This window comes from Penicillium angulare (assembly GCF_028827245.1).
Source record: "Penicillium angulare strain IBT 27051 chromosome Unknown utg000005l_segment0_segment0, whole genome shotgun sequence".
NCBI lineage: Eukaryota > Fungi > Ascomycota > Eurotiomycetes > Eurotiales > Aspergillaceae > Penicillium > Penicillium angulare.
This window is the reverse complement of record NW_026623164.1, coordinates 435,328-448,586: the sequence shown is the minus strand read 5'-3', so window position 1 is coordinate 448,586 and position 13,259 is coordinate 435,328. Positions and strand designations below refer to the sequence as shown.

Below are 13,259 nucleotides of genomic sequence, written 5' to 3'. Positions count from 1 at the left end.
CATTCTTTGTCTGCCTAACCCTTTGACGTCAACCTTGACACTGATCCACTCGGTGGTGTGATCCAATCGGTAGTGAAACACGTTAAATAACTAGAACTTCAAGCCAAGGGGCATATTAGCTTCGTTCTAAAAAATGCATAACAGAATGGAGGAATAATCGATGAGCCCGAAAACAAATTCGTAGAGATAGAGGGTAGCGGCTCAATTATTCACTTCGTGTACTATTGATATGTACACAAAATTTAGCACAGCCATAACCCTTATAAAGCTAATGATGATGTATGAGAATAGTGGTTGCGTATGTCTTTTCTTCTTTTAGAAAAATATTGTCTCCCTGATTGAAAATATGCAAAGCTCATAAATAATTTTCTTCGAATATAAAATTTGAAGGTACATATGTCTGAGTCTCTAACCTGAATAGATAGCACATCCACAACTGGGCAAGGGTTTCTTGATTCAAGTTCACACATTTCATAATAAATATAAACGTTCTCTGCCAGATATCTTTTCCTTCACCGAAGACATGGGGGAGCTGATCACCCTTCCGAAATCCTTTGTTGACTCAATCCTCACTTATTATCCTAACAACATGACTGATAATTCCAGCCACACAGGCCGTGCAGGTCATCCCTAGAACAATGGCTTCAGCTGTTGATGCAGAGCCCGCATGGACCACCGTTGTTATATCGTGAATGCAGCTAGAGCATGTTCCGACGACAGAGAAGGTGTGGATACCATGGCCATGGTTTTGAGGCATAGCTGCTGCGTGCTGCAAAAATGGTTGTACAGGTCAGTCTTTATCATGTAGAAGAGAAGGTTAAATTTCTTACATTCGAACTGGTGATAATTCAACCTTGGAACAAGTATAAAATTTAATGAAGACAAGAGGACTTCGTTGTTGGATTTGGAGAGAAAAAGAGGAAACACCGTTCCAAAGTTGGATATAGGATTGAAAGCCCAATATGATTTTAAGTATTATTTTGGACATGATACTCGCGGGCTAGGAGGGAATATATGTAAGGCAGATTGCGAGAACCCTTGACCACAGACATTCAAAATGGTTTGTTGGAGACGGAATACCGAGTCTTAGTGTGCGGAAGGATCAGATGGGGCTTGTAAATACGAACGCACTTTTGGGCCGCTTTTGCAATGGGTGACGGTCGACCTCCAAGATTGGTTGACTCCATGCATCCAATGCCTCAAATGAGGCTGATGCATGAATGTTGTAACCCCACTAACCAATAAGCATTGCGAAGCGTTTTTATTACAATCCTGCGTTGGCTGTGGATAACACCCGGGTGGAAAGCTCGGACGCCGCATGGTTAGGATCCGCCGGACCTCGAATTTTATCAATTTGAACTTTATCAATAAAGCGTCATTATAAATACTTTCATAATTATATTCTACCACATGATCTGGACGTATACGCTTGACATGATGTCGCACTTTGTAGAGGCCCCTGGCAAATACCATATCTAGTATCTGTAGAACCCCGCAGTAAGCTGAACATTAGCCAAGACCGAGGGTGGGGAATACAGATGCCTTATACAGCGTGGCCAGGACCAGGAGCTATAGATTGCTATGAATGTGACAATGAGTGCATTCAAAATATGCATGGCGCTCATGATCCTATCTGTATCGATCTTCGTACATATATCCTATGCATGGTGACGTGTCGGAGGCTCTTGGATTTATCTAGGCCTGAAGATAGAGGATATCTGGCTGTACTAGTGTACACAGTCGATGATGTGTACCGGCGACCAAAGCGGACTCAGTGCTAACTTGAAATAAATGTTATAAGATGCGCATGGAAAGCATAAAAGTTATAGGGGAAGAATCGCCTGAGTTATATTGTATATCTGAGAAGGATCATGATTGAAAGCCTGTCGGCACAGAACATGTGATAGCGAATGGCCTCTTAAGTTACTCTTCCAGCTCGAAACTGACCTGCGTTCCCCACACTTGATGCTCGTGGGCTTTGGTAATTGCTTCATCATGCTGGTCAAGTGTGTATCCACCGAAAACCTCTGAGCCACTGCTCTTTCCGAGCTTCAGTAGTCCTCGCTCAGCAAGCTTGATCAGCCCTCTCACATCTTCCGGTTGATACATTAATGACCCCCGAATGGTGATGTTTTTGCCAACCATAAGCCCATAAGGCAGCGACACATCGCCGTGTGGGAATCCAGCAAGCACTCCTCGGCCATAGGGCTTCAGAGATAAAGCAAAGGCCTTCAGGTATGGTGGAGTTTGTATGCCGGCAGGCGTAAAGTCCAGGAAGGCATCAATGGGTCCAAACTGAGACAGCAGCTTGACATCCTCCCCTGGGTTTCCGGTTAAAGCGACAGTTTCAACTCGAGGGATACTCTCTCGGAGTTTGCGCAAGGCATCGACATTACGACTGACGGCAATAGTTCGAGCGCCCATGGCCGAAGCAACTTGGACAGCGGCTCCACCGTGGTTACCAGTAGCAGGTCCAATGACGATTGTTTCACCGGCCTTGAGGTCGATAGTCCTGAATGCCCCATAGGCAATCGCATGTTTAGCCAAGTATGGAATATCGCTCATTTTATATCCAAGGCCTCCTTCCTCCACGCGTCCAAGCAAAGCCTTTTCATCTAGGGGCCAGCAGGTCTCAAGAGGGGCGCGAGTATATTCTGCCCAATGACCATCACGCCACAGGTCTTCCTGGTGGGTGAGTCGTTTAGCAGAGGGTGAAGGTCCTTCGAAGACGGCTCTGAGAGCTTGGGCGTTGGGATCGTCGCGTCCGCGCACAAAGCATTCCAAAAGAACGAGTTGGCCAACCCTCAGGGTTGTAGCATCGTTTGCCACGGCAGCGACTCGTCCAACAGCACAGTTACCTGGGACGAACGGGGGTTGTTGGCTGAAGTGAATGTTGCGTTTGTTCATGAGCAACCGACTCTTCTCTGATGGATCGACGAGAGCTGAGAGGACTTTGATGACTGCGCTTCCAGGCACTGCGGCGGGGGTTGGGCGCGTTTCGAGCGCGAGGGGTTGGCCATATTCGCGACAGACGAGGGCGAGATAGGTAGCTGGCAAAGACATATCGAAAATTTGGAAGGATAAACTGAGATTAAAGGAAATATCTTGTTGTTCTTTGATTGTGATTGTGATTGTTTTTCTTGTTCTGATGCTGGTCTATCGCAGGTGGGAAAGGGGCCTTTTATACCTGAACAAATGCTCGTCCGACAAGTCCATCCTGTTTCCATTTTTGACTTCTCATCAGTATATTTCCGAAAACCCCGAGTTTTCATGGCGCTGTTCTGGCTGCTGCATCTGGATGTTGTCGCACTTGTGGAGGCGGTTGACAGTTCTCACTGCTGATTGGCGCAGTGCAATGTTGAAATACGAACTATGGTTAGCGTGGTTCCTTATCAATCTTTATCACCACGTGCAGCCCACTTCAACACGACACGAGGTTAGCGTCGATGAGGATCGACATGGGAGACAGCTCATCACCCTAAAATTGCCCCCCCTTGAAATTGGCCCATGGAAGCCGGGCCGGAATATTGGCGCCTGATTTGCAAGCTCTTCGCACCAAGGAAAATATGGATTCGAAGAAGCTAGCGTTGCGAACACGCAAGAAGCATCAAAAATCACGCTCTGGTTGTCGGAATTGTAAACTCCGTCGCGTGAAGTGTGATGAAACCCAACCGGCCTGCTGCAACTGCATCAAGCAGTGCGTGATATGCAATTATGATTCGACGCCAACCTCATCTAGAGCCTCATCGTCCACTGATATACGAATTGATGATTTGAGCTTCTCGATACCCGAGACAAAATTAGCCAATGATGCACTAGTCACTGACTTAAATCAAATGGTACACTCCCAGTACCCCCAGACCTGGACTTCAGACCAATTTCGCGCGCTGGGAAAATATGATATCGATCGGCTGAGTAGATGGCACACGCAAACAGTATTTACGATGGGGCCACATCACATGTCAATGTGCTACCAACTCACAGTGAGCAAGAATGCCACACAGGTAAGCAGATCATTGTTCACTCATGGGATTAACAAAGTAGAGCGGTGTCTAAGAATAGATATCTAGTATCCTTATTTACTTCATGCTGCCTTGGCTATGGCCGCCCTGCAGGATGGATCTTCCCAACTACTAACAGGTGCCACTTGCTCTGAAGGCAGCCGACAGCAATACCACTATCACAGCCAGTGCGCTGCCGCGCTCTTTAATGAGAGGCTATCCAAACCGGCCTCCAAGGCGGTCGATCGTAACGCTATATGGACAACGGCATCTCTCCTTGGAAACATGACATCTTTTTTAATGGAGTCATGTGATCCCGAGATGTCTTGGCCTTTATCTTCATCGTCCGCGTACCCTTTTGACTGGCTGGATATGCACATAGGAATGAGAACTCTCTACAGTCTTTGTGCCCCCAACGAGCCAGGTGGCCTTTTTCATAGCCTCCTCCAACATCCAACTTACAACGTCCTCAGGGACAAATGGATTGCTGATACTCGTGATGGAATTGAGGGTATCCCCTCGCAGTTCGTAACTTTGTGTGGCCTGACTCCCATGTCGAATGCCCAGAATTCTCCTTACCATGCTTCTGTGCGTTTGCTGGCTCAGATATGGGATATGGAATCAACACCCCATACCGCTTTCCGTTTTCTCACCTTCATATCTTTGATGTCCCCTGAGATGAAAACCTTGTTGGTACAGAAGGATACCCGGGCAATGGTTATCCTCGCTTATTGGTACTCGAAGATGTTTCATGTGCACTACTGGTTGCACCGACGAGCCGTTGTCGGATGCGCTGCTATATGCATTTATCTGAAGAGACACCATTGTTCTGATTACCTCATTATGGATATGCTGCAATATCCATTATCAAAATTGGGGGAATTTGATGCTGGTATTCCTGCGCTGAAACAATTGACTGATGCTGAGTTGAGTCCTGGCACCAGTATATGGACAAATGATAGTGGAACAGAAGAGTATTTATATCCTTCCAATTGGGATCCCTGGTTATTCTCCGAAGGGACGAATTCTATACTGGAAATAGCAGAGATATAGAACCGCCAAAACCCATCATATAGAAAGAGGTAATCGTGACACGCGGTAATTGGAGCAGACAGAACAACGGGAAAGGACAGCAACAGGGCACAAATCGGGTTAGTTACAAGCGTATTGGCGCTGGCCGCTGTAGTCGGCCCCCACCTCTCCCCCTCCCACCCGCAACATCGCTATTTTATCGTGTCTCAGTCGCATCGACCACCCAAGGAATGTGCGATACGTAATCTGTATTTCGTTTCTATAATAAAACCAATTATCCATTATCCTTTCCTTGTGACCATTGATTCGAGCCCATTTGAATTATTCATTCCGTACATAAATCCAGCTAGTCAGTGATTGGCAGTGAAATTAAAATTCCTTTCGAACAATCTGCTCACACAATTCGCCAAGAACACCTGCTAGCCATTCAAAGTCAGAAGCCTGCAGATATACCTGTCCACTCAGCCGCATCCACATCCACGGCCCGTGCCGAAAGACAGGGACAAAAGTGTCATATTTCCCTAATAGAGTTTGATGACAAAATTCAGTAGCATGATCTGCCTCCTCCGCTGTTAAACTGACCAGTGTACCAGCGGGTGATACGTTGGATGAATCATCTGAAACCATAATTGGCAGCCGCACGGTTGTCAGGGCACACTGACGCATCCGACTAACTTCACCAGGCTTCAAATTGGGCTCCTGGAGGACATTTGTTCCAAGGGCGGCGGCGACAATGTCTGCCCCTTCGTTGGCTATCCTATGGCAGTACTGCATGAGTGCTTCCTCCCCGCCACAGATTTCTTGACGGAATTTTAATGCAGCTCCCACACATGTGTAGGCAGAGTAATCGTCGGTAGCGACGAGTTGGAACAGTTTCTCGAACGGGGAATCGTTCTCAGTGACTTGAGCGACATCGCGAGAACCTGTTGTTGGAATAAACCCCCATGAGGTGGGCAGAGCTGTGTGCATAAGATGCTGGTTACGCTTAGGAACGTAAAGAACAGCTGCACTGCGGGGGGTATATAGCCATCTGAAAGAAAGGATTAGTTTCAGAATCGACGATTGCAGGGTCAAGACGCCCATACTTGTGGCAATTTGAGACAAGAAAGTCAGGTTGAACCGCATTCATATCAAGAGTGATCTGCCCGATACCATGTGCGCCATCGATTACACTCAGAATACTCTCTTCGTGACAGATGCCGACGAATTTCTCAAACGGAAACCGGACCCCCGGAACACTGTGAATTGTGTCGAAGACCGCAGCTCGAACTTTGAGGCCTTCTTTCCGAGTCTGAAGGACAACCTCGCGGAATCTTCGTTCAATTTCTTCCTCGGAAATAGGATACTGGAAATGCACCTTCCGAGTTTGGAGGGCAGTGTGCTCTGTAAGAGAAGTCATCACATTCTCCACGGCTCCGTACACGGGTTGAAAGTAGATGAGTGCCTCTCCTGGCTGGAAATTTAGGTTATAAAGAACTGTAGCGACACCAGTTGTAGCATTTTTGACAAATACACATTCATCTCGTGAGGCATTAATGAGCGTTGCGATGTCTTGACGCGCCTCATTCAGCAGAACTGCATGTTGTTGTCTAACATATGGATCTGGTCGCCCATCTGCGAGTTCTTGGAAGGCACGCTGTGCATCGCGGACAGCAGATGGATGTGCACCATAGGAACCTGGTCATTGAATGTTAATATGTTGTTGTTCTCTTATAACCTTGGAATGTGACATGTTGTACAGACCATGGTTGAGGTTCTTGTATGCGGGGTCAAAAAGCCAGTGCTTCAGCATTGGGCTGCCGAAGGAAGGGTGTTTTTTGATAGTCATTGCGTCAAAGATGGTTTCTGGGGGCGGCAAAGAAAGTGTTATTTGACCAGCGCTAGAGAGATCTGTATACTCTCTTCGGAGATCTTGAAAGGAGCTAGGCTGGAATGTTGGAAGGCGTCGAGTAACGGAGTTCAACGCCCTTGCCTTGGCATGTTTCGGGAAACTGACAATCTAGCGAGTCAAACTAAAATACCCGTCGGAAAATAGATCCTTTATCGGATAATAAACAAAAGAAGTCCCACAGGTGAGGGATCGATAAATTGCTGAGTTGGTAGCCAACCAAAATCCCCTTCTTTATCTTGGTTATGGTTATTGCACTCGATTTCCCCACTCTTGAGCTAAATTCGGACATCTTGACGAGGATGAAAATGCCCGAAATTTCTAGATTGGCTTGAGTCATTGTACATTTAATCTTAGAATTATGTTCAATTGATCTTTATCTTCATTACGATATACATCACAGGGTATAGTACTAGCGGTCGGCTGCGTAAGGCATACTTTCACGTAGGATGATAGAGATTAGGCTCAGGATAGTAGTTTGAGCTGAGTTATTAGATTTCAAGTCTGCTCTTCAAAGGAGAGAAGTGCTACTGCGTGTCCATATTTATTTTTCTCTCTTGAGCTCTATTTCGTGACTCGATGAGGCTCTGGCGCCTACCAGCCACAGGGGGCGAGCACATAATACGTCACAAAATCCCCCTTGAAATGCCTGACCAAGTTCCCAGTCAGAAGTTCCCAAACAATATTGAACAGTAAAAGCTCTCTGTAGATATCTTGCATAGAAATAATCGTAAATACTGCATTAAATATCCTTGCTTTCCTTGTTCTAAACCCCGTAATAGTCTCGTGCAATCCCGAAGGAGCCAGTGAACTCAAACTCTTCTTTCAGCCTTGGATGCCGCACGGCTCATAGCGTGTTTATCGGGTTTTCACTTGGAGACTGTTTGAAAGGCCACTAAAGTATTTGTTCCAAGAATATGGCAGCCAATCGGTTTCTTCCCCAAGTCTTAGCTCGTCTTCCGAAGTTAACCCACTGTGCGGGGTAAGCTTTACGAAGGATGGAGGAACGAAGTATTAATGGGCCGCAGGACCACTTTCCAGTAAACCCAAGGAACTCACAATTGATATTTTGAGCTTGTCAGTATCTTCTTTTACTACTGTCGACCAAAAGCTTCCGGATTCTTACGCGTGATGGGGGGCCAAACTTCCACTGGTGAGCTCCCGGCTGTGGATTCCACCGGAGTTGAGTTGCAACAGGTTGTCGAATATGGCCAGAAGCTGGATACCGTTACCCAGGAAATGGCCGACGAAGCCACAGAAGCGGAACATAATGTCTCGACCTGGCAAGCACTGAAAATGCATCGGGCAGGTGCCCTTTGGTCTTTGTTCTTTTCTTTATGTATTATCATGAGAGCATACGATATCGAGATCACCGGCAACTTTTATGCTTTGCCAGCATTTCAAAAACATTTTGGCGAAGCATCTTCTAGCGGCGGATATCAAATTCCAGCCAAGTGGCAGGTGGCAATGTCTATGGGACCGATTGTTGGGCAGGTTGTTGGAGCATGGGCCTGCGCCATTCCAATGGATCGGATCGGACGAAAGAAGACCTTAGCTTTGTATCTATGTGCCACTATTGCATTAATATTCATGCAAGTATTCGCCACAAACATCGGTGTTTTAACAACCTCCATGTATCTGGCAGGTCTCATTTGGGGAGGATATCATGTCCTAGCGCCAACATACGCATCTGAAGTTCTTCCATTGCAGCTTCGGGGATACTTCACAGGATATGTTCAACTTTGCTACACTGTTGGCCAATTCCTTCAAACAGGAATTACTCGAGGGTTTGTAAATCGAACTGACAAATGGGCATACAAGATACCGTACGCAATCCAATGGGTGTGGCCAGTACTTTTACTTGTTGGATTATTTTGGGCGCCCGAGTCACCCTGGTGGTTGATGAGACAGAATCGCCTGGAAGACGCAAAAAGATCCCTGGACCAACTCACAACTAAAGCCATACATGGTCGGAATAACAACACGCTGGCTATGATGGTTCAGACGGATATGTACGAGCGTGAACAAGAGCTTGGTACAACATATCGAGATTGTTTCAGCGGATCCAATCGAAGACGACTTGAGATCTGCTCTATGCTCTTCGTTGTTCAGAATTTTGCTGGTAACCCTACTGGTTTTGCTACATACTTGTTTGAACAGGTTGGACTTAACGCTGAGAGTGCATTTGATATGGGAGTCGCCCTCAACGCGGTCTCTTTTGTTGGTACTCTTTTGTGTGTGTTCCCATTAGCCTGGTTCGGACGACGCATAACCTGGCTGATCGGGTTGAGCTATAGCGTCACTATCATGTGGATTGTAGCTCTTCTATGCTTTGCAAAAAACTACAAGTCCATGCCCTCCTACTCCTGGGCGCAGGCGGCCATGCTTATTAGTCTCCAGTTTGTCTTTGCTCTGACACTTGGTCCATTGGGGTTCACTATCTCGAGCGAGGTCCCATCAGCAAAACTACGAGCAAGAACGCTCTCACTGACAGCAACTATCAATGGTCTCTCCTACTTGGTTCTAGATATACTGGGCCCCTTTTTCCTCAATCCGGGAGCCATCAATGCTGGTGCAAAGATTGAATTTGTCTTTGGTGGTATTTCGATATTCTCATTAATATGGAGCTACTTTCGGTTACCGGAGGTATGTAGCCCATTCCAACTATTTTGAAGATCTTTAACTCTAACGAAAGCATAGACTAAGGGCCGAACGTACCGGGAGTTGGATATCATGTTCGACAATCAGATACCAACACGGCAGTTCAAAAGCTATAAAGTTTGTGATAGAGAACAGGACGAAAGATAGCCCTAGTTTGTCTTGAGGAGTGGGTTGTTCGATGAGATCTTTAATTTGGTGTGTTTAGTGCTTGAGAAGATAAGCCCTGGAGTATGGCACTGAAGGTTCTGTCTGGATATACCACCCACATACTACTATATTAGGTATCGATGTCTAAATCCAGTATAGTTTTGCCCACCGGCACAAAGCGTAAGGCAAGTCACCATAATCTGAGGATCAGGAATGCCTGTGATACATAACTATTACATTCAAGCTGTCTCATTTTCTGATAGACTTTCTGATACAAAATAGTCCAGAGTACCGAATGTTCTGTCTTCAAGTGACTAGTAGTTTTAATATCCTCTACAAAACATATAATAATCCTGATTTGCCAGTTATGAAGCATGATGTATGCTCAATGGGCAAAGGAAACGTGGAATAGCAAAGAGAAAAAGAAAGGTATAATAAGAAGATACTTCTACGCATTAAAAAAAGAATTGATATTAACATAGGTCAAGTATTATGAATAATTCCTTCTGTTCCTTTGAAAAATGAATTTTCCGCCTTCAGTGACGGAGCTCGTTCAAGATATATACCGGCCAGTCAGTAGTATGGTAGTAATCATATACGATGCCCGCCTTGCGCATGATTTGAAACTTTGATTTCCTATTCATATAAAACAAATTTTGAAGCCAACTGCAAAGTCTTATCATTTTGGATGATTATTGGATGTATATAATATGATCTACGAAGGAAATGAATGCTAGAGAGCTTCAAGCTTGATGCTTTCTGAAACGCGGCTCGTGTAATGTATGGTGGGTGCCGATGAAAAACGAATGAATCGATTGAGTACATTCAGTCTCGGATAACAGAGAATGTGAAGGAATTAAATAACAAAAGAATGAGAGATCAGGATACAAAATACTCGTTCTATAACTTGATCATAAATGGAAATCCCAAATAACACAAAGATCATACTCCAACTTATCGCGAGGTCATTTCCCGTCATATATGTGCTCAGGGCCAAGTTCGCAATCTCCCATAGCAATGCTTGCTTCATTAGGAAGTGTCTCTGGCAGAACATGTCGAGCATTAACCGCAAATCGCAAACCTTTAATGGCATTTACACAATGCTAGAGAGGTCAGAACCGAATAAATCAATGGCAGTGGCTACGAGGTGTAGAGCTTACTTCGTAGTATGTCCTGTATATTAGTTCCATTCATGACCGCCACTTGACCATGATGAAGATCCATTCTTGATATATATTTGGGCCTTCTTTGTTTTCCATTTCAAAACTCTACATCGCTCCTTATCGTAGAAGTCTTCGTCTATTTGACCGGCCAAATACTTTTCTTTTAACTCCTTTCGAATTGCATACTTATCACAACCTTCCAATACAGGATCGGCGGAAAGTGGTACACCCCTTTTGCTGACACCGTAGTAGTATGTTGGTTTCATATGGAAGTACACATGAGCTTTGGTATCCAAAGAAAGGGTGACAATAGTTGGTCCTAAATTTCCACAGCCGTCATCATGATACTTAAGCTGGTTAGTACATAGAAAATTGTAAATGCTGGGACGGCGAGTTGTTGTTTACACTCAATTCTTGATTTTCCAGATATCCCATGACTAATATCTCATTTGGTCGTTTATACGGTACTTCGGAGGATTCACTGACTTGACGAAAAGCCCAGTCGAGACGCCCATAAGCATGTAAAATATCCGGGTGTGCCTCGTGAAACGATGTTGAGATAGTAGGAACACAGAACTTAAACGGTGCTCCCTATTCAACGACAGGTCAGATTTTGAAAAGAAAGGAAAGTTTGTATAATAAGGAGCTTACAAAGTTTCGAATAAAGCTATTCGTCATAGCTCCCATCCCTATGGAATGTTAGAAATCGTATTGGCAAGGGCTCACTGTGACCCAGTCTCGCAAAGCTTACAGTTGGTGATAGACAGACGATGCCTTCGAAGACCAAGATCAGAAGCCTGGAGGCTGTGAAACAAATAGTCTGGTCCGTGATCTCTTGTATTAATAACCGCATTGGACGCAAAGTGAGTGACTGTGCCACCACAGGGTTGTTCAGATACATATTTGTGTTCAGGCAAAAGATTGGTTTTGTCTTCGTCAGCAGGTAGCTGCCACCTTACAGAAAATTTACGGCCTCTATGAAAGGTTTCCACTTCCTCCTTTGGGCGCGATCCAAACTCGATGGGACTGGGCTTGAACATGAGCTCCCAGGGACACCCCTTTTCATTGTCAGGGACATTTGGACCAACTATAAGGTCAACGTCACACTTCCAGCCCAGAAAATACACACGAGGAACACATTTGGAGCACAATGGGCATACCATGCCTTTAGTGGCATCCTTTCCGTACTGTAGCTGTCTCTGATTCTCAGGAGTGATATTTGGAACCGGCGGTATGAGAGGAAATTCAGCCCTCTGTAGGAATTCAGACAAGTCCCATTGGAGCCGATAGGACAGAAAATTGTCATCATACTCTAAAGCCTTTGGGTCGTCGACTTCAGCTCCATCAATTTTCCCGAGCTGGGAACACTTTCGATTCACGCACATCAAGCCTTTTTTATAAATCCGCATTGTGTATACACCACATGTATCACACGTCCTCATTGGGGGTGGGGACCCAAAGTCTCGTTCTAGAGGAGGATCAGGCGAGCCCTTCCTCAGCCCACCAGCTTTTTTTCGTTAAATCGAGCTTTTGAAGTCTGTCTGACGTTGACCGCCGCAAACTTCCCTACTTTCTCATGCCACATGTCTGTGATGATAAAGAAGTCCATAACACTGAAACGATGTGGCATTGTTTGTTTGAGAATGGTATTTTGGTTGCCTAGATAGCTGTGTCAAAACTATAGTATAACCCGCTATATTCTTACCGATAATAACGCCAATGGGGGTTTGTAGTCTTTTACTGAGAACCATTGCTCGCACAGCTTTTGACGTCTCCACTGTCTGGTCCTGTGCCAAAATCCGCTGTTCATTCTTCTCTACATATCCCCCAGGACTTTTGAATTGTATAATTAGAAGAGGACCTTGAAAAATTCTGGGTACTGATGCATTTCAACATACGGTCGCATAATAATGACTTCTTCGTCCATATAGAGGCATTCTGCATTCTTATCTATTGAAGTCCCAGTAACGCCAACCTTGGTAGTGAATCGGACACCAGATTGCCAGCTGTTGAACCATGGAATAGTATAGCAAAGATCAGGCCGATTCTTGTAAATAGTTAGTGAATTCAACATAAAGTGGAGAGAATCAGACACTGACCTGTGCCCAAGCCGGAGGATCACCCGCGCATTCTATTTCTACTTTTTGCTTTTCATTCGATTCAAGTTGAGCTATATTTGTTAGCAACCATGCCCCCCGAGCGTAAATTGACTGACTTGCGCCTGTGCTTCCGCTTTGGAGGCCTTAGCTCAATAGGCATCACTTCAGGGTCCAAGTCCATCGCGACATCCATACGCTCTGATTTTATATCGGTTGGCTGTAGATCAATATCTGTAGGTTCTTTTAATTCCGCCATAGTGACATAGAA

The 13,259-nt window shown here is 45.3% G+C and overlaps 6 protein-coding genes across 6 annotated transcripts; 2 read left to right on the top strand and 4 right to left on the bottom strand.

Annotated features, from left to right (window-relative positions):
* Positions 1 to 1,923: 1,923 nt before the first annotated feature.
* Positions 1,924 to 3,063, bottom strand: N7478_007563 (uncharacterized protein; the record flags this gene model as incomplete). Its single annotated transcript, XM_056923777.1, has 1 exon — positions 1,924 to 3,063. The coding sequence occupies one exon, from the start codon at positions 3,061 to 3,063 to the stop codon at positions 1,924 to 1,926; it is 1,140 nt and encodes a 379-aa protein (XP_056776503.1).
* An 896-nt stretch (positions 3,064 to 3,959) lies between these two features.
* N7478_007562 (uncharacterized protein) lies at positions 3,960 to 5,054 on the top strand (the record flags this gene model as incomplete). The annotated part of the gene is made up of 2 exons (XM_056923776.1): positions 3,960 to 4,004; positions 4,071 to 5,054. 2 exons carry the CDS (start codon positions 3,960 to 3,962, stop codon positions 5,052 to 5,054), a joined length of 1,029 nt encoding a protein of 342 aa, XP_056776502.1.
* Positions 5,055 to 5,402: 348 nt separating this feature from the next.
* N7478_007561 (uncharacterized protein) lies at positions 5,403 to 6,861 on the bottom strand (the record flags this gene model as incomplete). Its single annotated transcript, XM_056923775.1, has 3 exons — positions 5,403 to 6,063; positions 6,119 to 6,710; positions 6,777 to 6,861. The coding sequence occupies 3 exons, from the start codon at positions 6,859 to 6,861 to the stop codon at positions 5,403 to 5,405; spliced, it is 1,338 nt and encodes a 445-aa protein (XP_056776501.1).
* A 1,191-nt stretch (positions 6,862 to 8,052) lies between these two features.
* Positions 8,053 to 9,729, top strand: N7478_007560 (uncharacterized protein; the record flags this gene model as incomplete). The annotated part of the gene is made up of 2 exons (XM_056923774.1): positions 8,053 to 9,567; positions 9,622 to 9,729. The coding sequence occupies 2 exons, from the start codon at positions 8,053 to 8,055 to the stop codon at positions 9,727 to 9,729; spliced, it is 1,623 nt and encodes a 540-aa protein (XP_056776500.1).
* Positions 9,730 to 10,909: 1,180 nt separating this feature from the next.
* Positions 10,910 to 12,301, bottom strand: N7478_007559 (uncharacterized protein; the record flags this gene model as incomplete). Its single annotated transcript, XM_056923773.1, has 4 exons — positions 10,910 to 11,245; positions 11,298 to 11,483; positions 11,544 to 11,581; positions 11,644 to 12,301. The coding sequence occupies 4 exons, from the start codon at positions 12,299 to 12,301 to the stop codon at positions 10,910 to 10,912; spliced, it is 1,218 nt and encodes a 405-aa protein (XP_056776499.1).
* Positions 12,302 to 12,387: 86 nt separating this feature from the next.
* N7478_007558 (2OG-Fe(II) oxygenase superfamily-domain-containing protein) lies at positions 12,388 to 13,247 on the bottom strand (the record flags this gene model as incomplete). Its single annotated transcript, XM_056923772.1, has 4 exons — positions 12,388 to 12,551; positions 12,598 to 12,725; positions 12,791 to 12,898; positions 13,108 to 13,247. The coding sequence occupies 4 exons, from the start codon at positions 13,245 to 13,247 to the stop codon at positions 12,388 to 12,390; spliced, it is 540 nt and encodes a 179-aa protein (XP_056776498.1).
* Positions 13,248 to 13,259: the final 12 nt, after the last annotated feature.